The following is a 23,161-nucleotide window of genomic DNA, read 5'->3' on the forward strand; positions in this document are numbered from 1 at the left end:
TCTTTTGATGTATGGGCTTTAAAGCTTCTAGTTAGTGTCACCAGAAGACTCCTAATAATGTGCCCCCCTCCAAAATACGAAACCAAACAAAAAACTTGGATCAGTGAACTCCAAGTGCCTTGAATGAAGACAATAGAGGCCCAGGAGACAGCATTCATGTCCAGTAAAGCTACATGTACATGTCATACCTCAAAGTGATCATGACCCCCACTCCTTTGACGCAGATGACCACTTTTTAACTGTCCCAGTTACCATGGATCACTACTACAAAATTGTAGTACACATTCCACTACTTTATGATAGTTATTTGCCTCCCGCCCCAACTACTTCTACTACTACTACATGTACATCTTCATGCAACGTCCTACTTCAACTGGTACTACTATTACTACTGCTACCACTACCACTACTACTACCATCCTACTACTACTGCTGCCACCACTACTACTATAAATATTACTACGGAGTGCTACTGCTACAACTACATGTACTACTACTAATACTACTATCTTACTACTACTAGTACTACTACTTTTGTACTACTACTGCTACTGCTACTTCTACTTCTGCTGCTACTACTGCTGCTGCTGCTGCTGCTGCTGCTGCTACTACTACTACTACTACTACTACTACTTTTCCATTGTAGCTGTACTACTACTACGAAACTACTACTACTACTACTACTACTACTACTACTACTACTACTACTACTACTACTACTACTACTTTTCCATTGTAGCTGTACTACTACTACTACTACTACTACTACTACTACTACTACTACTACTACTACTACTACTACTACTGCTCCTACTACTACTGCTCCTACTACTACTACTACTACTACTACTGCTACTACTACTACTTCTACCTATCACTACTACTACTACTACATCCATTCTTTCTCCTGCTATAGCTGCCACGTGGGCTACCACCACCACTATGATATACACCACTGTATCTTTATCTTCCAGTGTTATTTATGTACACTCTGTATGTCTGCACATCACTAGTACCACTACTACTGCTGCTACCACTGCTACCACTGCTAGCACTGGCACCAATGTAACCACTGCTGTCATTAAAACCACAGTCGCTCACACAGTAATGATTGGCATTACCAGTTTCTTTGTACTGCTTGGCAAATTTGCACCTGACATTACCTCCTCACTCTGTGCTGTTGAGTTATAACTGCCCTAGCCTACGTAGCTCACATGTTGTACCTTCGTAGCATAATATTGTAGTTGTACACTTTCTACTCAAATCACGCTCTAAATCTTATTCACTGTAATGGGGAGGTGGTCATGAGCTGGTGCAGAGTTTTGTTTCTTGTTGAGCCCACAAGAGTCACAAAATAAGGATTTTAGCTTTCAAATGAGGGGTTGGAGAAAGACACAGTGCTCTTATATGTGCCCTTTTGCTGAACAATGAAAACCTAATCATAGCACTTTCAAACTTGTTGAGGTTTCAGAACTTATGTTTGTTGGTATAAAGCAAACTTTCTCTTTGGAGTATCATGTTCTTCTGAAACTTTTTTTTTTTTTGAACTTCAAAAGTTTACTTGTTTTGTTTTGTTTTAAATAATTCTCTGAGCTTGAGTCAATATTGTGATTTGGCAAGCAATGAAAATGTTACCCTTGTATGCAAACTGCCAATCAGTTGCAGAGCTGCATTCTCCACAAACCAAGGAGTATTAAACAAGAACAGAATGTAAAAGTTTTGCATTTTGAAAACTTTCTTCTCATTCGACAAACGTCTTTGATAGACAGTTTCTTTTCGCACCAGCAAAACTTTTCCTTTATGTCAACTTACTCCTAGCCAGTTTTTATCCACAGTCATTTTTTTTTTTCAGATATGTCATCAAGCCATTAGTTGAAGTTCATTCCTGATAAATCTGCTTGCATACGTATGACATTTACCCCTGTGCTAGGCATATATACACCTGTATCACAAATAGATGTCTGTATTGAACTGTGAATATGTTGATTCATCTCTTCACATAATGTTGTGGCAGCATTGATACCTCGCAAGACTTTCTTTTCCGAGTAATTGGACGTTTAATTTGACCATACATTTTGGCAGCTGATGTTTAAATGTGCGTGTACTTCAGTGTCCTGCATTTGATATTTACAATAATCATTTTTTTTTCTCTCCATCTTTCTTTTTCCACCCGTGTCCATCAACGTGCCTCTATCCTTTGCACCCCCCCCCCCCCCAACAACTATTCTGACATCCTACTTTCCCATTTCTGACTCCATTCTCTGTGCTTGGCATGATGTTACACATGTATATCTATTCAACCCCTTTTTCTCTGTTTAAATGTTCAAATCTGACTGTTACTGACAAATTTCCCATTTCTGTCATTATTTCCACAATGGTGATTGTAACTTGTATGTACTTTTTTGTTGTATTACTGCCATGTGATTTGTGTGCTGATCAATTTTGTATGTTTTCATCTTGCACTGTACCTCTATGCTTTGGTATCTCTGTATTGTTTATTGCTTCCACTCTGCCGATATTGTACTGTGTTGTTTACACGTGAATGTATCATTGTCATGCTACATGGTGACATGCAATTTTTTGAATTTCTTTGCTTTATTTATATTCATTTGAAATATCTCTACTTTGTTGTTCTTCAAAATGTCTTTGATTTTGCTGAATAATTCACTATGTTATGATTATTTTCAATTATCATTTTAATCTGTTTATTTTGTCATATTGGTGCATTGCTTTGAACTTTCTGTTGCATGCAAAATAATTGTACACATTGTGTCTATCTACCCCCCCCCCACCCTGGCCCTATTTGTCACTGCTTATGTCATTGTTTACTTTCCTTCCCATCCTCTACCCTACTCACCTACCTACCTACCTCTTCTCTCCCCCCCTCTCCCCCCCCCCCCGCCTTAACCCCTTCCCTACCCCTATCCATTCTCTATACCTCCACTATCCCTCCCCTACCCCTTCCTATCCCCTTCCTACCCCTTCCCTATCCCTCCCCTATCCCTCTTCTACCCCTTCCCTATACCTCCCTACCCATTCCCTATTCCTTCTCTACCCCTACCTACCCTGTCCCTACCCCTTTGCTATCCCTCCCTACCCCTTTCTGACCCCTTCCCTACCACTTCCCTACCCCTCCCTACCCCTCCCTACTCTGCCCCCCCCCCCCACCTCATCCCTTGCCTCATCTTTACCCCTTTCTCTACCCCCTACTCCACTGGCTATCTCCCCACCCTTCCCCACCCCTAGGTTTTTGGTTATCATGACTCCTGGCTTCACCTTTCCGTATCACATATACCTCATCCCATTCGCAAGCATTGTAGGGATATGTTTCATCGTAATGCTATGCTTCATGGTAAGTTTGAACCCTCTCACTGTCTCCTTATCTTTGATATCAACAATATCCAACTTCTATTTCTGATCGTAATTTTCCTCCCCCTTAGAATATGTTAAGTCCTAATCAAGGTCAATTTTCAACAGAGACAATGAAGAAGACCACAAACTTCACTTCAGATGTTACTTTTTTAAAACCTCAGATGTAATTTAAGATACCAGAGTGTTTTTATAGTGCATGTATCTCCTCAAAATAACTGAAAACTATTGTAGCATCCCCAAATACAAGTAAGCAGCGGCATGATGCATTAATCATAGTGCATGTGTGATTGATACTTGTAAGCTCAATCTTAGTGCCAAGAATTTTTGTTATTTTTGTTATTTTTTATTTGTTTATTCATTTTTCTTTTCACCGGTAACCCAGTGTGGTGCTTGCGTGAAATGGGTATGGACAACATTGGTCAGTTTTTGTAGCTTTTACTAGGACAATAGGAGATCTTTTGGCTTTTCATTATCGGTCAAGGAATTGGTCAGTTATCGCTTTTGAGCAGCATCATAAAACGGTAGAAAAGTGGGAAACAAATGTAATGGTATCTTAAGTTCTAGTGCGCTTGTTTTTTCTGTGTGTGTGTGTGTGTGTGTGTGTGTGTGTGTGTTTAAGTGTTTGTGTGTGTATGTCTGACACTTGTCCTGCAATGATTTACCAACCATAGATAATCAGTCTTTGTGTTCCTTGCTGATTATTTGCAGTTGGTTATTCACAGTTGTGTACTATACTAAAGCTAAGAGAGGTTGTGTGTTCTTCCAGTTCTTGTAAAAATCCAGTCAGTACCACCATCTAGCAATGCCTAGAGCTCACCAGGGGGGTGTTTCATAAAGCTGCTCATAAAGTTACGAACAACTTACGAGCGACTGGTGATCAGTTCTTATGCTGAATTATGGAAATTCTGATAAGTATAGCACATCAGAACTGATCACAAGTCGCTCGTAAGTTGTTTGTAACTTTACGAACAGCTTTATGAAACAGGGCCCAGGTTACCCTTTGTGATAATACAGTCAACCCAACTGAGAACTGAGAACTTCATATCGCGGTCATTGTCATGCAGGTGCAAAGTACATCTTACATGATACCAGTGTGTTTTAGTGTATGTGTTTGTGTGTGTGTGTGTGTGTTTATCGTGTGTGCATTTGCATTATGTGTTTGTATGTGGTGTGTGTATGATGGTGTGTGTGTGTGTGTGCATGTGTTGAGTGGTGTATATGGCTGGTCATCAGTGTCCTCAAAACCTTTGTTGAAGATGAGAATATGTTCTATTGGGATTCCTCAGCCAATTATAGTCATCGTCTAATATGGGCCTGTGACTATTGGCTAAATAAAGTAGGTGACAGTTTATTAGCAGTTTAAAACTATATTCCTGGCATTTCTTAATCTAACTCTTTATCTCTTATTGGGGAAAGATGAGACAGAACTTGTTCGATTCATTAAATCTACACAAAATCAGAAACACACTCCGATTATTAACAGCTATGAAACAGTTATGAGCATGGGAATCTAAAAGCTTTTGTAAATTTTGCACAGTGAAACAAACAGGGATATATTAGATTACCCACAACAGAGGGTGCAGGTGAAAGGACTTTTTTTTTTTTTGTCTTTACTGTATGAAAGTTGAAAACACTTTGCATTGCAAAAGACATCATAACAAGATACAGCACCAAACCACATTACATGATTCTTGCTGGGTTAGATATGATGGTAGTAGAAGCCAAAAGAAGCCAGAGACATTTAACGACCCATCCTCCTCAAGTTCTAGATACTTAAAAAAGAAGAAGAAAGGAATACTTCCTCATCTCTCATGTCACTCTGTGTGTACGGTCAAAGATCAGTAGGCATCTGATGTTAAAGTCTGCCATAATTTGAGAAAAAGCTGACATTTGATTGCCTAATGCTCAAATTCTAGAACATCCAGAATTATTAGTACCACCACAATTATCCACTCTAAACGCATTTCCTGTTTCAGTCATTACTTTTTAGTACTTTCCTTCCCTCTTCTTGTTTTTTTTTTTTGTCTCTTCTTTGTGTTTTTTTCGCTCACCCTCCTTCATACTATGATCGGCACATAACTGATTTTGTGCATGTTTTGCCTGCTAGCAGTCACTTGCATCGTGAGCTAATTTGCATATCATAAAGTATGTCTGGCATGTTATCACTATTCATGCATCTCAAAAAGAAGAAAACAGAAAAGAGACTGATGTACCATCAGATGTGCTAGATTTTGTGTTTTACGTACGTTGAATGTTTGGCACCGCGGTTGACTAACTTTCTGCATGTGTACATACGAACTGTGCTAAAGTCGATCTCATTCATGACCACACCCTCCTTCACCATGGAACTGTACATGCTTGCGTAATGGTTATTGGGGTTGTCACCTGCAAAACACCTGCACATACATAGTGCCCTGGATGTGTTCACACTCCAGACACCGTGTACGTACAAGTAGCGTAGATAATTGCACGTCTGTGTTCTAACTTGCCTATTCTATCACAGGTGGTCTGTGACACTCTACCCATATGCCTACTATCACTGGACCTTTTACATGCTCCCATTTATTTGCATGAGTACCTCCTGTGTAGCATTTCTCATCCTCTACTCGGTGAGTATCCTGTATACTTCCCCCCCTCCCCCACTTCTTTCCCTTCCCGCTCCCCTTCCCCCCCTTCCCGCTCCCCTTCCCCCACAACGCCTGACTCCACCAACCACCTCCCAGACTCCCGTACATATTCCTTCGCCTCTTCTCTGCGAATACAGACTACAGATGTTTTGCAGCTGGAAATGATGCGTTCGAGGCTCAGTGACAGAAACCCAAAGATTCAGGTGTTCAAAAGTTTGTTCAGATGTTATCCCCACTGCTATCCAAAGGGTGATGCAGTCTTGTTTTGTTTTGTTTTGTTTTTTGACAGGGGGGGGGGGGGAGGAGGGGGCGCAGCAGTAGAGTTGCACCCCAGTAATAAACAAAAAGTAAATGAGAGATTCGTTGTGGGGTTTTCATGCCAGTAGTCTTTTCACGTTATCATTTCTTTATCATTTCTTACATTACATGTGGGGCAAAGTAAACACAGACTGCATGGCTGGTTTGACGGTATTGGTTGTAGTCGCAGACTTTATGGCGTTTTGAAAGTCACGTTCAGCTGTTCTGTGGCTGCAGTCTGCACTCTGTGTCCATGGATGCGAGCCAAGTGTGAATTATCTCAAATTACTGAGTAAGAATATATGGTTCAAAGGTGGGAAGGTTTAAACAGTGTTTATGCTAACACACAGTAAACAATGCGTGATTAAAAAACATAAAGAAGATACGGGTCATAAGACCAGCGAGTTTGGGCATTGACTTTATCGTGTGCATTGATTTTGGCCTTACCTTTCAGATGTGTCAGACTTTGCTCTCTTGAAAAATGTTCTGAACATGAAATCAATGTCATTGTGTTTTGTAGGGTCAGGAATTCGACTTAATATGAATGTTTACTCTAGAAATAAAACAGTAATAACAAACTCTTAGATTGCGAGGTATCAAATACAGTTGTATAATCAGATGCATTGGTCTGGCTTGATATCTCAATGAAAAAAATGATCATATACTGCATGAGCAAACCACTTTTTTCTTCTTAAACTTTGAACCAAGGAACTCTGCAGGAGGTGCTAGTGTAAAAAGAAAGGTATATATAGTATGAAAAGAAAGGTAGATATCTTCATTTTTGACAAATAAAGATGAAAACAAAACAACAATAAAAATGACCAAAATGCCAATAATCCATGAAAACCTTTATTGAGTTAGCTGCCAAATGGAGTGAAGAGAGCACCACTTGAATCAAGTGTAGTTGTAGCCAGTAAACCAGAGGGTGATTCAGCCCCTTGCCTTGGAGGTGGTCAGGTCAGGTGAAAAGGAGTCACCGGGGTGGAGATGGGAGGGATAATCGTGAGCGCAACTCAATTAGCATCTGTGACGAAGCTCATTGACTGTTATCAAAATAGGCCAGAGGTTTAAAAATATCGCTTTGTTGGGGGTAGACATGGTTAAATTGTATGCAGTAAAGTAAAGGAGAAATATATTGAAAGCCATTTTAAGTAAATATTAATAATTCTTGGACAACATGTAGCTTCAATTAGATCTGTGAGTAAAAATAGGGGGGGGGGGGGAGCAGGCTGTGAAGCACTTTTGTGAGTTATGAAAGCTTGAAGTCTATTTAAAGGTAGGGGATACCTTTTACAGACCTCCCAAAATGCAGCAAAACATTAAATATGAACCTCAGGGGACTTGTTTAGGCCACTGCTGAGAAATTTGGAAGTCAACAGTTATCTACAATTTGAATAATGCACAAAACTCAACTACTCAGTAGTTCTGTGTGTCAGCCACACTTAAGCCTTTTTGTTGCAGTCTTCTGTATTTTTTTATCTATAAGCACAAATATAAGAGCTGATGTAACAGCATATAGAGTGTGTGGCAAGAATGTATATAGAAATGTTTGTAAGTTTTGATGAACTTTCTTCACAAAATATACATGATGGACACACATGCAGTGCATGGGTCTGCAAAGGTAGCCTAGTAATGCACTGGAATTTACGGTGAGCCCCGAAAAAAATTCAATTCAAAATCTAACGGTCAATAAAAATGTACTAAATGTTACCTTCCACTTTCAATACTTTATGGGAGTTTCTAAAATGATACTCTCTTCAACATACCACTGTATTTATACAACTCTTCATTTAAGGCATGCAAATGGGATTCCCTACCTTTAAGCTAATACCATCAGAAAGCATTTGTCCTGGGAACTGAAGGTCATAGGAGCTTGAAGTGTGCATTTATTACCGCCAATACCGTCAAACAGAGTGCATTTAATCTTGGGCATTGAACGTTGGACCCGTTTAATACACACCTCTTGCTTGATATCTTGTCTTCTGTTTCTGCACTTTGAACCCATCACTCCAGCTGCAGTCAATCTCAGGACTTGGCTGTCTCCTTGGTCGCAGTCCAACACGGTTCACCCAACCTCCTTCCACATATCAATCCTTTACAGGGGGATCCAGAGATCCAGATTTCCATGCATAAATTATTTATTTATTCATTCATTTATTTTTTTTTAGTTGGAATGATCATTTTTTTAAATATTATTTTGTCCTGTCCTCCCCTGCATCCTCCTCAGGTTCAAGGTGATTCTTTTACCCTATGAATCCCCATCGTGGGGCTACTACTTCTTGCCCTTCATTAGCGTCACATCCACTTGCCTCCTATTCTTCGTGCTGTACGGGGTAAGTCGAGAGGTGGCGAGTACTCGTAGTTGTCCTGGTACCCCCTCCTACCGCCGCGTAGCCCTCCCGCGAGGTCTGTTACCCTCCTCGTCCATGTGCGTCAAGAAAAGGATGTGTCTGCACCCGTACCCGATTGCTCCCACCCCCCTCTCTTTCACCGCATACGTGTACCTGGAGATCAACTCTGTCCACTGTATGTCATTTTTGAAGATGACAAGTGTGTGGAATCGGAATTGAGTTAACACGAGGAGTTATTAAAGGGGTTAGGCAAGCATTCTGTGTGAAATGAGTGTTGTATGTCTGAGATTTCCTCCTTCCCCCGCTTCTCTCTAGTCCCTCCTTCAGCCAGGAGAAGCTGAATGCTGCAAACAAGGAATCCAAGTTCAAAGAATATGTTTTTGCTTTACCGCTTGCAAGAGCGTGTAATAAAGATTCCACCCCCGCCCTCCAACAGTGGGTTCTCCCTGCCCCCCTCCACTACCCCTCTACCTGTCTTCCCGTCTTTGAGGTGTGAAGTTACCTGGTGCAAACTTGTTCCATGTTATCTTGGTTTTTGTGATCCTGCATTGCATTTCTTAGATTTTTGTTGCCTTAGAAAACACAGTGATCATAATACCAATATTTTATTCACCTGTTTATTGCATTATGAGTGTAGAGTGGTAAAAGCCTATTATGGTACTGAATCAATGTGTATTAGGAGCAGAGCTATTCACACAAAGATTAGCTTGCCAGCCTTGGCCCAATATTTTACAGTCATCACTGAACAGGAACCAAGTGATCCAACTTGGAAGAGAATAAATTATGTGCTATTTTTGCAACTAGAGAAATTATGAAGCTATTTGGGCAAGTGTTACCGTAAGTGATATAGAATTTGGTCATGGGAGAAGTTTGAAAGAATAATTAAAAGAAATTATGTCAAATAATATATTGGCAGTCATACGAAGAATACCCATCCATAACTTCAACAAAATCCTTCACAACTTTATGTCCACTTGCACAATATGAGAGTGAATATGATATTCCCCTACCCTTCAAACTCTTCACCTCTACTGCACATCCAAATCAATGGTCACACTTTGTAATGATTCTTTACTGCAGTTATTTGTGTATATTTATAGTCTGAACACAATTTCCAGACCTGTATTATGTAGTAGGGAAGTTCCCAAAGTCCAAACCCCAGTCCCAAGGTTGCTGACATTTCTGTCACTTAAGGCCTTGAGATGAGCTCTAGAAACATTGCTCAATGAACTCAAAACTACAGCAAAGGAAACTGACACATGCTTTCAATCTTATCAAGGTGTTGCTATGAGTTTCATTCTGTCAGAGAGATGGGTAAGCTAGTCTTATTGCAAGTGTCTGTGAGGTTAAATTCATGTATGCCTGCATGTGAAGAAGTGCAGATTATAGTTGAAAATAACCAAGGAGATTACTCTTAATCATGTTGCTGAAAGTCATGTGAAGAAACAACTATCACCCTGAAATGCGTGGTCCTGAAATAGGTCAGAATGTTGTCCTTGATGTGTGTGTTTTTGTGTATGAATGCATTTTGGTATGTATCCCATGTATGTGCAATTAGTGCATATTATGTACATTCGTTTGTGTGAGTGTGTACAGGTATGTATGTGTGTTTGTATGTACAAAATGCGTGTGTGTTCGAACACTGACACCATGTGGAAGGGTTTGAATAGACGTGACCGGCTTGTGGAATTCTCCACTTCATGGGTAGCGGGAGATTGGGTTTCTTTGCGTTTGACAAGGATTTCTCACAGAGGGCTAAAGATGGTGTACACAATATATTTAGTACAGAAAACTAGTCTTCTGTAAGGGCAAGGTGTTCCTCTTTTGAGTGTGTATTTTGTGATCATATCGTATGTTTCCACCTCTCAAAGGAAAGAGTGGACCATTGGAGAGTGGTTGAGATTCTGGATGTTTAAAACAGGGGATCCTGGGTTAGACTCCCACTGGATACAAATATCTGTCGACAAGATGTTTATTCCCATTTTGTCCCTTGTAATCTATCATATGTACATAGATAGGAACCGAGCATTAATTGTTGGAGTAATGATTCATTCAACGAAAATAAACAAACAAGAAAACAATGCTTGTACTGAAGAGGTAACTTGGGTTAACAAGGCCATATTATCATACGATTGTTCATTGTTATAAAGGGGTCAGGCCACCTCTTGATTTTCAGGAGTGCTGGATTACAGATGTAGAAGTAATAAGTAGACTGTTAAAAGGTGAAAGAGACATATGTAATTATCAGAAGGGTTATTTCTCCACCCCCTTTCCTTGTCCAAGAATTTTCATGACACTGTCTAGAAGTAGGGACTTTTTAGACTTCATTCTCATACTAGAGCGGGTCTGAATGGCTGCAGTCCTCTTGTTACATCCATGGTGTTATCGCTTTTCAGTGTTGTCGATTTTCAGTGCACGCCGCTCACAACGGGTGCCGTCCCCTCCCGCTGGATGGCAGTTGGCATGCCAGGCGATGATGTCATCTCCGTCTTGAATCTAGGAGGACGTGAAATCCTTAGAAGACACATTCTCGATTCTGGCGTTGGACGTGCTGGGGAACCTGGAGCATGCGCAGTTCTTATAAATGACATCATTATCTTGCTGTCCACGTTCAGAATGTGAAATCGAAAAGTCCCTGTTGTTCCTTGTCAACACTTAACTGTGAAGCAAAGATCTTCTTCAAATTACTCCTCAGCGTTCCATCTGGAACCAAACGAGGAGGAAGATATTCCATAGAAGAACAAGATGTTCAAATTTTACGGCAAAATCTCATGCAAGTATCTTAGGAACCTATCTTAGGAAACTCTTAATTCTCCCAAGACCTTGTGTCATGTAATGCCATTCATATTGTGTGCAAGCTGGTAAGTAGTGGCAGTAAAAGAGTTAAAGCAACACCCACTGTGAAGAACACAGCCCCCTGAGTAGCGGATGTATTCTGAACATTCGATGTGAAAGCATTCAAAGCAGAAGGCAGCATGAGTCATAGAGTTGCCTGTCCCAAGGCAGTTGCGATACAAACTTCCACTTTTTTTAAACTTTTTTTTTTTTTTTTTGGCCAAAGTGTCGCTGTCTTGTTTGTTTTTTTCAGATGATCACATTCCCCTTCCCAGGGCCAGGGGGTCGGAAGCTCTGCGGTGTGATGGATGTGCGATGCCCTCGAATGATGCCGATAATGCGTCTCGTTGCCCCTCCCAGCAGGGGACGGCAATGTTATGGGTAGATTCCCAAAGATTCCCACTCGGCATATCCTCACTGACTCATTCCTGGAGATTGCAGATGAGGCTTGATTGTCTGGTTGTCACGGCAACACATCATTTGCACCCACCCCCCCCCCCCCAATCTTTCTACCTGTCTGCATGGTAACTCTCAGGAAGCATGCCGGGCTCCAAACCAGTTCATTGTTACTTTCTCTGCATGGATGGATACAGGACATTTTACCTATTTGTACCTTTTGGAAGCATGATGAGGTGTAGAATTTCAGTTTGATGCCTCAGCCGTGACCCGGTCATTACATGCTGTCCCAGTTTAAGTCAAACTTTGTCATAGGGATGCCATCTTTTTCACGTAAAAGCCTGAATTCAAGCTTGGATAGTATCAAAGTTCACACCCACATGTGTACAAAATAGCTTCATGTAGATGTATTTCAGGCCCTCTCTTTCATTCTAACTTTGCGCTCCTGGTTATTAGAAGATGTCATTTTCTGTGGCTGAACACAAAGGCATTCTTTCAATTTTCATTTTCTAGTGCTTTAAGATGCCAGCACTCTGACAAATGTTATAGATGAATGTTTATTTGCAAAGAGAGCTCCATGTATGTCCCATTAAGGAGTTTATAGGATGGCATTGAATAGGTGAGCTAATTATTGGTACAGTTGTACGAAAAGAGTTGTCAACAGTAGTATGCCTCGGTATGTTTCCACAATTTTTAGTTAGTACAATACTAGCCTGTAGATGTGTGTAAACTATTTTACCTAGATATTAAAACCCATTGAGGATGGGCTGATTTTGCTACACACACAATTCCCATAGACACTTGCCCGAGTATACTCGGGACTCGTCCTCAATGAGTTAAGGAACATCTAGACTGTTGAACATTAGGGGGAAGGGGAGAGTCCATTTTAACAAATTGCCAAACTGGGCAGACTGCACTGTATAATGATCTTCCCCTTGGATGCAGTAGATGCTTATTTACATTTACAAAGAGTTATGAATCTACAAGTAGGTGTTCAGTATCAAGATGTCTATATTTAAAACAAATACCCCCTTGACAAATTGCTCTTCATTGACGCAATCAAACACCCAAGTATGCAGTTTTTGCATGATAGACACCCCGAGTTTGTACTCTATGCCCATGGTATTTAATCATAGCTACAACATGTATTGATAAAAACAAAACAAAACATAGAAACCCTGAATAATCACCGTTTATTTACGGCTGTAGGCAATTTGTCAATTAGTTGCAATAAAAACAACTTGAAGCAAGAATCATTAATTTGCATAATTACCCCCTCTGCTAATAAACTGCTTTCTGAAGGCATAATTCCTAGACTTCTGTCTGCGGTAACAACTGATTAAGGTATATCTAAATACAGATTTTTTCACATCATATAAGCTCTTTGCAATCATTGTTGGCTACAATTTCTTTACATCTTCACTTTTCACAGAATATCAATGACAGTCTAGCAGTTACAAACACACTCAGGTATTAAAAAAACAAACGAACAAACAACAGCCATGCTATTAAAACAGTACTCCTAGTTGCACTGCCTTCCTCCGTATTTGTAATTAACCCGTCGAGGACGAGTCCCGTGGATACTCAGGCAAGTGTCAATGGGAAATGCGTGTTGTAGCAAAATCAGTCTGTCCTCAACAGGTTAATGAGCCTTCCCAAGGGACATCAGTATCCCACTGTACACTAGATAGGTGTCTTTCAGTCATAAACAAGAAACACATAAATGGAAGCAGCTGAAATCGAAAACTGATTGACAGGTGTTTTCACTTCAACTTCAAGTAGCCAAGGGTCTACTGTATATGATCAAGTCCATCTGTTGCACTTTTTTTTTTTTGGGTGCCGCTTGGATTAGGTGAACAGTGTACAGTAATGTGGAGGATTAATGTGAGCATATCGCCACGCTTATCTCCCATAAATATCTATAGATGGGGCCCCACAAAAACAGAATCTGTTCTAGCTTTATGGTGTTTCCCCCCCCCCCCCCCAATTTGCTGACCCCTTACCGTTGGCACTGGGGGATGACCAAATTACAACTTGACCCTCTGCCAGAAACTTCGCTGGAACTTGTGCACCCCACGTACATTGTACAAGCGAATAAGTGAATACACCTGTAGAATTCCCACCAGACAGCTATTCAGCAAGAGGCCTTGGTAAGATGCACACATACATGTACTTTATGTGTGTTTGCCATCTGTTATCTTGTTACCCTGGTAATGCCACAAATAGGCCTACTGGAGCATAGAAAACTGCTGAATGAGGTACATGTAGCTTGGCAAGAAGTGATGAGAAATTAATCATGTAGAGTCAAACATTTCATGTTTTATATTGAAATTGCTTCCTTTCTGAATGTCAGAACCCAAGAATACGTTCAATTAAATTAGAAACTTCCCCCACGCCTCTCGAAGCCTATCATTGTATTGTTTGAACTGGCCAATTTTGTCCTTAGTATTATACCTTACGTGTATTATGCTTGATTACATCGGCACTTTAAATCCATTCTCTTTTCTTTCTTTCTGAGATGTTTGTTAATAATCTGAAGGCCAGCTTTCAAACCTTTGTTTGGTTGGACTTTTGAAGTCAAGAGGGTTAAATTATGAATTATTGCATGAGCGTCACGTTAGAAACATTTAGTAATACTAAAATAAAAGAAACAGAAATCATTACCGACAAACTTTATTCATCTCCTGTTCCAGTGGGGCACACTTATCCTATTTCAATTGAAATACCAACGAAAGAAGTTAGAATGAGGGCCTTCACTGTTGCTAGTGCAGATTACATTCATTTAGACCCGAGGCGTAGTTAATAAAAGATATTTGCAGTGAATGCAACTGCAATAGTTGCTGTTACTATGGCAACATCCTGCAAAGGTGCTGTGAGCGCTGAAGCTGTTGCCATGGTTACTACTAGTGGTCATACCTTTCATTGTTTGAGTATGTATTCTTTAGAATGGGTCCCTCATTATATCGAGTATATTGGATGCGTGCTCTGGCCGTGGGATTCCCAGGCAGTTCATTGAACCAGCAGCCAACAGCAGATTCACAGTAGTAGAGAGTGGGGTTGCTATGACGACCAGGCCTCAAGGATAGTTGCTGCGCACGTCCAGGCTGTCACGAGGAGCGATGTCATGATGGACAGGAATTACAGGCATACACAGGATGAGAACTCATTTTCATTAGGGTCTTTTTTGGAAAAAAAGAGTTGTGAAGCTGCATAAAGTCAGTCCTGCAGTGGAGCCAAAAATTATGATGATGTAATCCTTGTGATAAATAGACCATGACCCATTTTGGCAAAGTGTCGAAATTTAGAGAGTGCTATGTACGGATTCTGAATTACTTTCTATTTCTTTTGTTCCCTTACATCTGTTATGACTTTACTCATCTAAAAGCTCTTGATATTCCTCTAGTAACTTGCTTAGATTTACTTTATGCTTCATAAAATCTCATCCTCACAGTCAATGCCTACAGCTACGTAGAACTCTCATGAGTATTTACATCCATTTCATAACTGACTGCCTCTGTCACCACCAATATGCCATTAAAAGCAAAAACGAAAAAACACTTACATACACTGTACATGTATACTCTCTCTCTTCACATGCACGGAGTTTTCTTTCACAAATGCATTAGCATTTTATTGCAGTACCAGGACGCTCCTCATTACTATATATCATACAGAAAAAATAGGAAGCAACTCGTATTTTCACCCATCTTTTATTCCTGCACTCATAATCACTCGCCTAGGGAGCCTCAGTGACACCGGGGCCCTTCCATGTAACAAGCATACACTGTGTACAGCATGCCATTGTGCGATTTCAACCGAGACTGGTGGTGCTCCTTAAGTCGGCAGAACTTTGTGTGCACACACTTGTTACACTCGGGATGAGAGGAGCAAAAGTCAATCTATTCCATTTATTTATGTCTTTCTTCCTCGCCAAAATGTGGGTGTGCGTCTCCCCCTCTCCTCCGGCAGATACACGGTGATGCTCTTTGGAGGCGGCGATTTCCCGCATGTGTATTATTTCTATCCCTTCATTATCGTTATGTGCACCTGCTTTGTCTTCTGGGTGATCTTCACGGTGAGTAGCAGCTCGGTTGTTTTCGGTTATTAGAGAGTGACATCAGCCCCGCCCCTTTTTTCCCAAGAGCACACACAAAAAAAAAAAAAAAAAAAAAAAAAAAACAATGACGACAAAAAGTAATCCTTAAAACTTGTCCCAAGTCTTCTTCCCATACAAATAGAGATAAAATGAGCAAAAATAAACAAAATGTTACAGTTTCGAAGGATGGCACAGTGTGAAATGGGAAGAAGGAATGTTTGGGTTTATTTTCTAGAGCCCAAATTTAATTGTGGTAGATTGTGAATGCATTGTTTTGATGTATTGTTGTTCATGGGGGTGGGGTGGGGAAGAAAGTGACAGATAATGGAGGAGCTAAAGGAATCGGGAGGTAGATCGGGGAAGGAAAGGAAGTCAATACCATTTACTGTACGAGCTGAAATTTTCGCGTACAGATATTTTCGCGAATTGCTACTTGGAGGACATTTTCGCGTGTTGTTCATTTCGCGGTTGCGAGGGTCAAACTGAACTTAGCTATTAGCGCGTTGTTATTTTCGCGTGTTGTTATTTTCGCGGTTCAAAGGCGATTCGCGAAATTCGCGAAAATAAAACCACCGCGAAAATTTCAGCTCGTACAGTATGTTGGCAGGTGTATAATTCAGCTGAAGAGGCCCTATAGACGAGAACAGATGGAAGATTATCAGTGGATGATGACAATAGAAGAAGGGAGAGCATGTTATGTTATTTGTCAGATATGTGTCACATTTTAGACACACTTCCTAGCATAAAAATCCTGTAGTGACCACAGATCTGAAGTTGGACTTTCTTTCTGAGACTTGCCTTACCAGCAACAACATTGATATACCGTAAGGTGTAATGATAATATTATGCTACCTCAAAAAAATACTGCCATTGGGTTGGCAGAATATGCATCCCTTTTGACTAGGAGAGAAAGTGACTATGGTTGCAAATTTGAAAAGTGATAAGGAAATTCTTATAATTGTGTTTGTTCATATTTGTTTAAATATTAAGTTAAATTATGATTATTGTGAAGCTTCGAGTGTAAAATAATTTACACATGTGAGAGTGTTTCCGAATCAGACTAATATTAATACTTAGTGCTGCTGTATAATCATTGTGATAATAAAAGAATAAGTAATCATTATTAGTAATTGTAACAGTTACAGTAAGTATTCAGTTTGTAGTAACTGTAATAGTAACTATATTAGTTATAGTTAATAATAATAGTAACAATAATACATAGTAAAAGTGATAGTTATAAGTTACAATGGTAATAGTAAGTACCTCTACCTCTATTGTCATTGGTTTTGTCTGTCTGTTTGCAAAATAATTCAAAGAGTTGCAAATGGATATGGATAAGACTTGCCAGAGGAGTTCATAATGACATAAGGAACAAATGATTAAATTTTGATAGTGATCCAGATAGCTGTGTGGAACCAGGATACTTTTTTCAATTCTTTTGAATGGTTATCATCAATTGGCAAATAGGGCAAAAGAACAATGGAATTCGAGTGGCGTGTTGTGGTATGCACATGCACATTGAGCACATGTATGCTTGAGACGCAGTTTGCAGCTAGCTAGCTGCTAGCAGATGAGGTAAATATAGGGCTTCTTATCAGTTGGATATAGGATAATTATCAGCATGCGTGCATGGTTGGAAATGAGCTGCTTGGCAGAGGTCCGTGCTCTCTCGGTGCTTTTCTAGTTATTTAGTTATGACAGGACATTTTAAATTTGATGAAACACTTCTTAGTATCAGCCTTGCTCTTCTAGAATGTAATGTTGGGTATTGTCACTCAATGTAGTTGTAGGAACTTTTATTTGTATGTCTAAAATGTGAAACTGGACATAGTAGGTATGACATCTCCTCCACAGATGTGTGAGTGGGACTGGATTTGAACTTTGTATTTCCAGAGCCTCGGCCATGGGACCTTTATGCTCTGACAGTAGCAATTGTCTTGAAAAAGCTGATGTACATAGTATGTAGTGGTGCGTGTACAATAACGTTGTAAGTGCCCTCTCATTGTCTTTTAGGAAGACTTGATCTTCCCCCACTTCAGTCGGGTAATTTTTTGCTCAGCCCCACCTTCACTATTTGATGACCTGTTTGTGAATGTTTTCGCTTTGTCCCCTGTGGATGCGTCGTCATTTGAAGATGAGTTGCTTGTTATGTAATACAGGCGTGTACTTGCAGTCTTAGGAAGGAAGACACGGTTTGTGCTGCATTTGATATGCAAATTTTTACACAGCTGTTGAGGTGCTTGTGACTTGTTGAAATGCATGATAAGTCTTGATGATTTTGAATTGGATTGTCCACTTGTTTGATGATATGCCTGAAAGTGTGTCTGTTGTTAAGTTTTCTACTACTAAATTTACATAGTAATGCTCCCTTTTCTCTCTCTTTTAATTTGTGATTGAGATTACTTTTGAGAATTGATACTTATGTGTCCTTTATTTGGCATGATGAAGTCTGAAGCATAAATAACAGAACTTTTTTTTTCTCTATTCTATTACTGCACCTGAATGATGAATGATATTAAAATGAGAAAATACATTTATGTGCATAGGACCCTCTGTCAATCCTGTATTGAGATTATCAATTTATTGAATTCATACTGTGATGCATCATAGATTTATGTTGCTTATTTTATTAGTTAGATAGTTAAAAATGTATGAGTATATTTGTTTGCAATTAGCAAAATCAAGTTAGTGAAACACTATTAGAAAGGCCCATATTATTCTCTTTCATTTCTGTGAATTTTTCACTGTGGCAGATTAACCCAGAAAGTATGACAGCAATGTGTTTGATTTGAATTCCATCATCTTCAAATTGACCTTAGTAAACAGGATAAAATCAAAGCAAAATCACAAAATATGGGACAATATAAGTTTCTTCAATTAGAATCAAAATAAGAAAACTAAGTGAATTTCAAAGATCAGCATGTTTTCATATAGCAATGGCATTGGTGGCAGTCACATTAATGAATGTGAAATGATGTAACAGTGTCTTTGTTTTACATATACCTTTTCACCTCCATATACATGTCAAAATTCTTTCCTTGAATTCAAAAGGAAGAAAAGTATTGTATACTTGACATTAAATTATTCTTTCTTGTGTGTGTGGTTAGGATTTTTTTTTTCTTCAAAGTAATGAAGTGTTAATCAAAGCATATTTATTTAGCACAGCATGAAGTGACAAAAAGTGAGCTCTTATACTACATAGCATACCATGTGTAACATATGATTGGAAAGTTAAGTTCACTTTTCGATTGATAGTTATTAAATTGTAGGATGATGGCATGAAATGTTTATTCCCTAGATTCACATCATTCTTTCTCTCTCCACCAGGTTGCCAAGTATGTGAGAGACCAGAGACGTCGAAGACGTGCACGCCTGTCACGTGACCACCTCAAAAAGCTGCCAACCAAAAAGTTTAAGAAGGGTGAGATTTTCCTAGCTACTATACAAGTTTGTTGCGTTGGGGGAAGGGGATGGGCTTATGATTGATTTGTTGTGCTTAGCCCATCAAAATGAATGTCACATTTTTTAATTATTATTATTTAGTGTTATTATAGTTTTATAGCTCAGTTTGTCAATGTAAAGATGAATGGGACACAAACTGTTGAAAAATCACGTTTGTTTTTTTTTTTGTTGCTTTATTCTTTTTGGACTAAATGTTGCACTACAGCAGAACCTAAAATTGTGTCTGCCAGAAGTCTGAAATGCTGAGGGCATTTTCAGTAGGCAGTATGTGTATTTGTAGGTAAATAAAGTCAAAACTGTCTTAAGCGCCACCTACTGTATACGGCCATTACAAGAATTCTCCCTGAGAGAAAAGCCAAAGAGATTGACATGAGAAATGTGTGAAAATGATACTGAATTTTGCCATTTTTTCATTTGATTAGTAGACTTAAAAAGTTCAGTTACAAGTTGTTCATTTGAGATCCAGAATCTTTAACCTTAACCAGGCCGGGCTTTCTTGGCTGTTCTGTGGCCGGGGGAGGATTGAATCAAACCCCCCCCTGCTCCCGAGATCTCGGCCATTGATCATTCAATCACCATGAAAATTGGCACATACATTACCTGTGGTATAATCTACCAAACTATGAAAAAACAATTGAAATTTTCATTGTATTAATTAATCATGCCATTATATGCATAAAATTGTACACTTTGCTCTAAATCAGAAAATAAAGCTCCTAGAATTCTAATCTTTGGTGATAACATATTTTGTAGCATTCCAAGTAATTTACTTGAAAAAAAAAATATGGTAGCAAAATTGATTTCTTATGTATTGTATTGTTTTGTGAATTTCTTATGTATTTTTTGGGGGCAAAATTATGACAGAACCTTTTTCAAGCGTAATTATGCAAAAATCAGTTGATTTTAGCCAATAAACATGGAAATAGTCATACATTTTTGATGAGGTGAGAAAACTCCATTTGCATAGACTTTGTACACAAAATCATGTTTTTGAGCCATTTTTGGACTAATAAGCATGTAGGAAAGTTCGTGCAGCGTCGTAACAGTATGCCCGATTTTATTTCACGATAATGTCAAAAGATGTGCAAGACTTGAAAGTAAAAAGTCGGCGAGCGGCGGAGTAAAAAAATTTCGCGCGGCGGAATAGTCGTGGAAAATGTTGAAGGGTGGTTTATTCACCCCCCTCCCTGCCCGTTTTAGGGTTAAAGTCCTTGCACTTCATATGAAAATGACATAATTTTGCAGTCTTCCTCCATTTTACTCTCTGCTGTAACAAATTAAACTTGATCATATTTCAGTATCTTATGAAGGCAGATATTGATTTTTGTATTTAAAGATGTTCTACACAAAAAGTTCAAAGGTAGAGTAGGCCAATTTTACTTGGCACAGTGCAGTTTGCGATGCTCTCGATAATGAGTGTTACACTCTGTGCATCTCTTCCTTGTATACTGTGACCTATAGGTGACGACTACGATGTTTGCGCCATCTGTCTTGATGACTACGAAGAGGGGCAGAAGCTTCGTATACTGCCATGCAATCATGGTGAGAAGATAACAGTTTCATGTTACCCTTCAAAGGATGGTATACCATTGGTGGAGATGAGGATTGAGCCTTTAACTTTTAGCAGGATACTATTTAAAGAAACCACTTATGAAATGTTACAGAGCATACCATTCTGAGAGGAATTCAAAGTTCATTTGATGAAAATTGGGTTTGAATTATGAAATGGCTGAGTAATCCAGAAACAAAGTACATATGCAAAACAAAGCGATCCTAATAAAAGGTGGGTCCCACCTTTTATAAAGATCTCTTTGTTTTTAAATATCTCGGCCATTTAAAAACCAGTTTTCATCAAATGAACATTGAATTCTTCTTGGAATTATTTACGGTGTACATGTACATGCTCTTTCGTATTTCAGAAGAGGTTTCTCCTCATCTCACACACAAAAAAAAAACACAAACACCCAAACAAACAGAAATCTGAAACCAGGTCTCAACCAAACCTGTAACATTCCTTTGATATGTGTGCATCTTCTAGGGTGTTCTGTGTGTGTTGGGGAGGGGGGGGGGGGGGGGGGAGAGTGATGATGTGGTGGACTAGAGGGAGATATTACATGTCTGCCAATTCTTCTGCTCTTGTCCATGCCTTGAAAACAGTTGTGCAACTAATTATATATCTTTTTATCTGAAAATTTGATTACTGGTGTCGAAGTTGAGCAATTCTACCATTTTGTAGTGTTCCAAAAAGTGTGTTTTGTGTGCAGACTGGTTTGTTGACTGTTCATCACTCGTGCCCTTATTGCCAGGCTTTATCTGCCACCATTTCTCCCCATCTATACATCAGATTTACTTGTTCGTGGAAGAAAATGAGAGCCAAATTGGGGTGCATCATGCTAAAAGAAATAATCAGGGAGTAACAGCACACAAAAGAACAAGATTTTGTTTGAGTCTTGCTGATGCTTGTAAATGTATTTCATGGTTCTGAACCACGAGGGCGAGACTGTATTGAGGTGTGGAGGTAATGATTGCAATTTCTGTTTCTAACCCCATCCAGCATTCCACTGTAAGTGCATCGACCCCTGGCTCACCAACAACCGCCGCACCTGCCCCATCTGCAAGCGCAAGGTGGTCCCGCCGGGCGTGGCCGACTCGGACGAGGAGTCAGATTCGGAGGCCGGTGACTCCCCCAACGAGAACACGCCCCTCCTCGCCGGCATGGAGTCCGACCACATGAGCGAGCACGGCGCAGTAGGGGGCGCGCCTCCCACCACCACCCCGCCCCCTTCACCTGTGCAGCTGAGCGACGAGGAAGGAAACGACCCCAGAGTTCCAGAAGATGGAGAGAATCCTCCGGTGGTCGCCCTGATCAATGTGGAGACGGATTCTGATTCGGCAGAGAGCTATCCCGTTGGGGCACCAGCCCCGGCACCAGCCTCTGACGTCCATGTTGTGGTCCATTCAGAAAATGAGCTTGAACCCATAACATCCATCGCAGGAAAGTCCTAGAGTTCCCTGGAAATTCTATCTCTCTAGTCTCAAAGAACAAAACAAAGCAAGACTATGATTTGATGTTTCCCCCACCAGTGTGGACTGGGGTTGAATATATTATGACTATACATACATATGATGATACTCACAAGTCAATCTCCTGTAGCTCTGTGTCTTTGAAAACCGAACAGGATTTGCCATGCACATCAAGGCAGAGAGAACTTGAAAGGGGAGAGCAGTGTTTACTCTTGATTGATATAAATAATGACATTGATTGATGTTCCCCTTTAAATCTGAGGCAGCTACAGAAATGAGAACTGTGATATCATGTCTTTCTGCTGCACAAAAATGTGTTTGGTGCAAATCCATCCCTCCCTGAATCATGTCGCAAAAATGAAAGAGATTGTTGGAGGTAGAGGTGGATAGAGAAAAGGGAGCACCCATGCACTTCAACCTGATGTACACCTTTGATCGGGGAGGACTGGCTGTGCTTGGGAGTTACCCTCTTACCAGAGATTCGGCGGGATGATGCTCCACGGATCTGCAAAGCCGCACCTCAAGCAGCACCTCGGATGAAGCGCGTGTTCATCTCACCTCGCCACAACGATGTGCACCCGCCTTGGTTTGTGAACTGTGCCGCTGTTTCCCCCCCACACATCTGTCTTGGCTGCAGGTGCGCTGGCGAAGAAGCCAAGCCTGTACGAGTTTTGTGTCTGCATTAGAGGCACTTCTTGCGC

The 23,161-nt window shown here is 40.1% G+C and overlaps 1 protein-coding gene across 2 annotated transcripts in view; it reads left to right on the forward strand.

The window, feature by feature from the left end:
* LOC140244206 (E3 ubiquitin-protein ligase RNF13-like) overlaps nt 1-22,913 on the forward strand; it is a 77,524-nt gene extending 54,611 nt beyond the window's left edge. For both annotated transcript variants that reach the window (XM_072323838.1, XM_072323837.1), the window contains exons 7-10: nt 3,247-3,352; nt 19,302-19,395; nt 20,898-20,978; nt 21,991-22,913. In XM_072323838.1, the coding sequence (XP_072179939.1) occupies nt 3,247-3,352; nt 19,302-19,395; nt 20,898-20,978; nt 21,991-22,442 (733 nt within the window). In that variant the 3' untranslated portion in view covers nt 22,443-22,913. The remainder of the gene's footprint in view (nt 1-3,246; nt 3,353-19,301; nt 19,396-20,897; nt 20,979-21,990) is intronic.
* The last annotated feature ends 248 nt before the right edge of the window (nt 22,914-23,161 follow it).

The sequence above is a fragment of the Diadema setosum genome, chromosome 21 (assembly GCF_964275005.1).
Source record: "Diadema setosum chromosome 21, eeDiaSeto1, whole genome shotgun sequence".
NCBI lineage: Eukaryota > Metazoa > Echinodermata > Echinoidea > Diadematoida > Diadematidae > Diadema > Diadema setosum.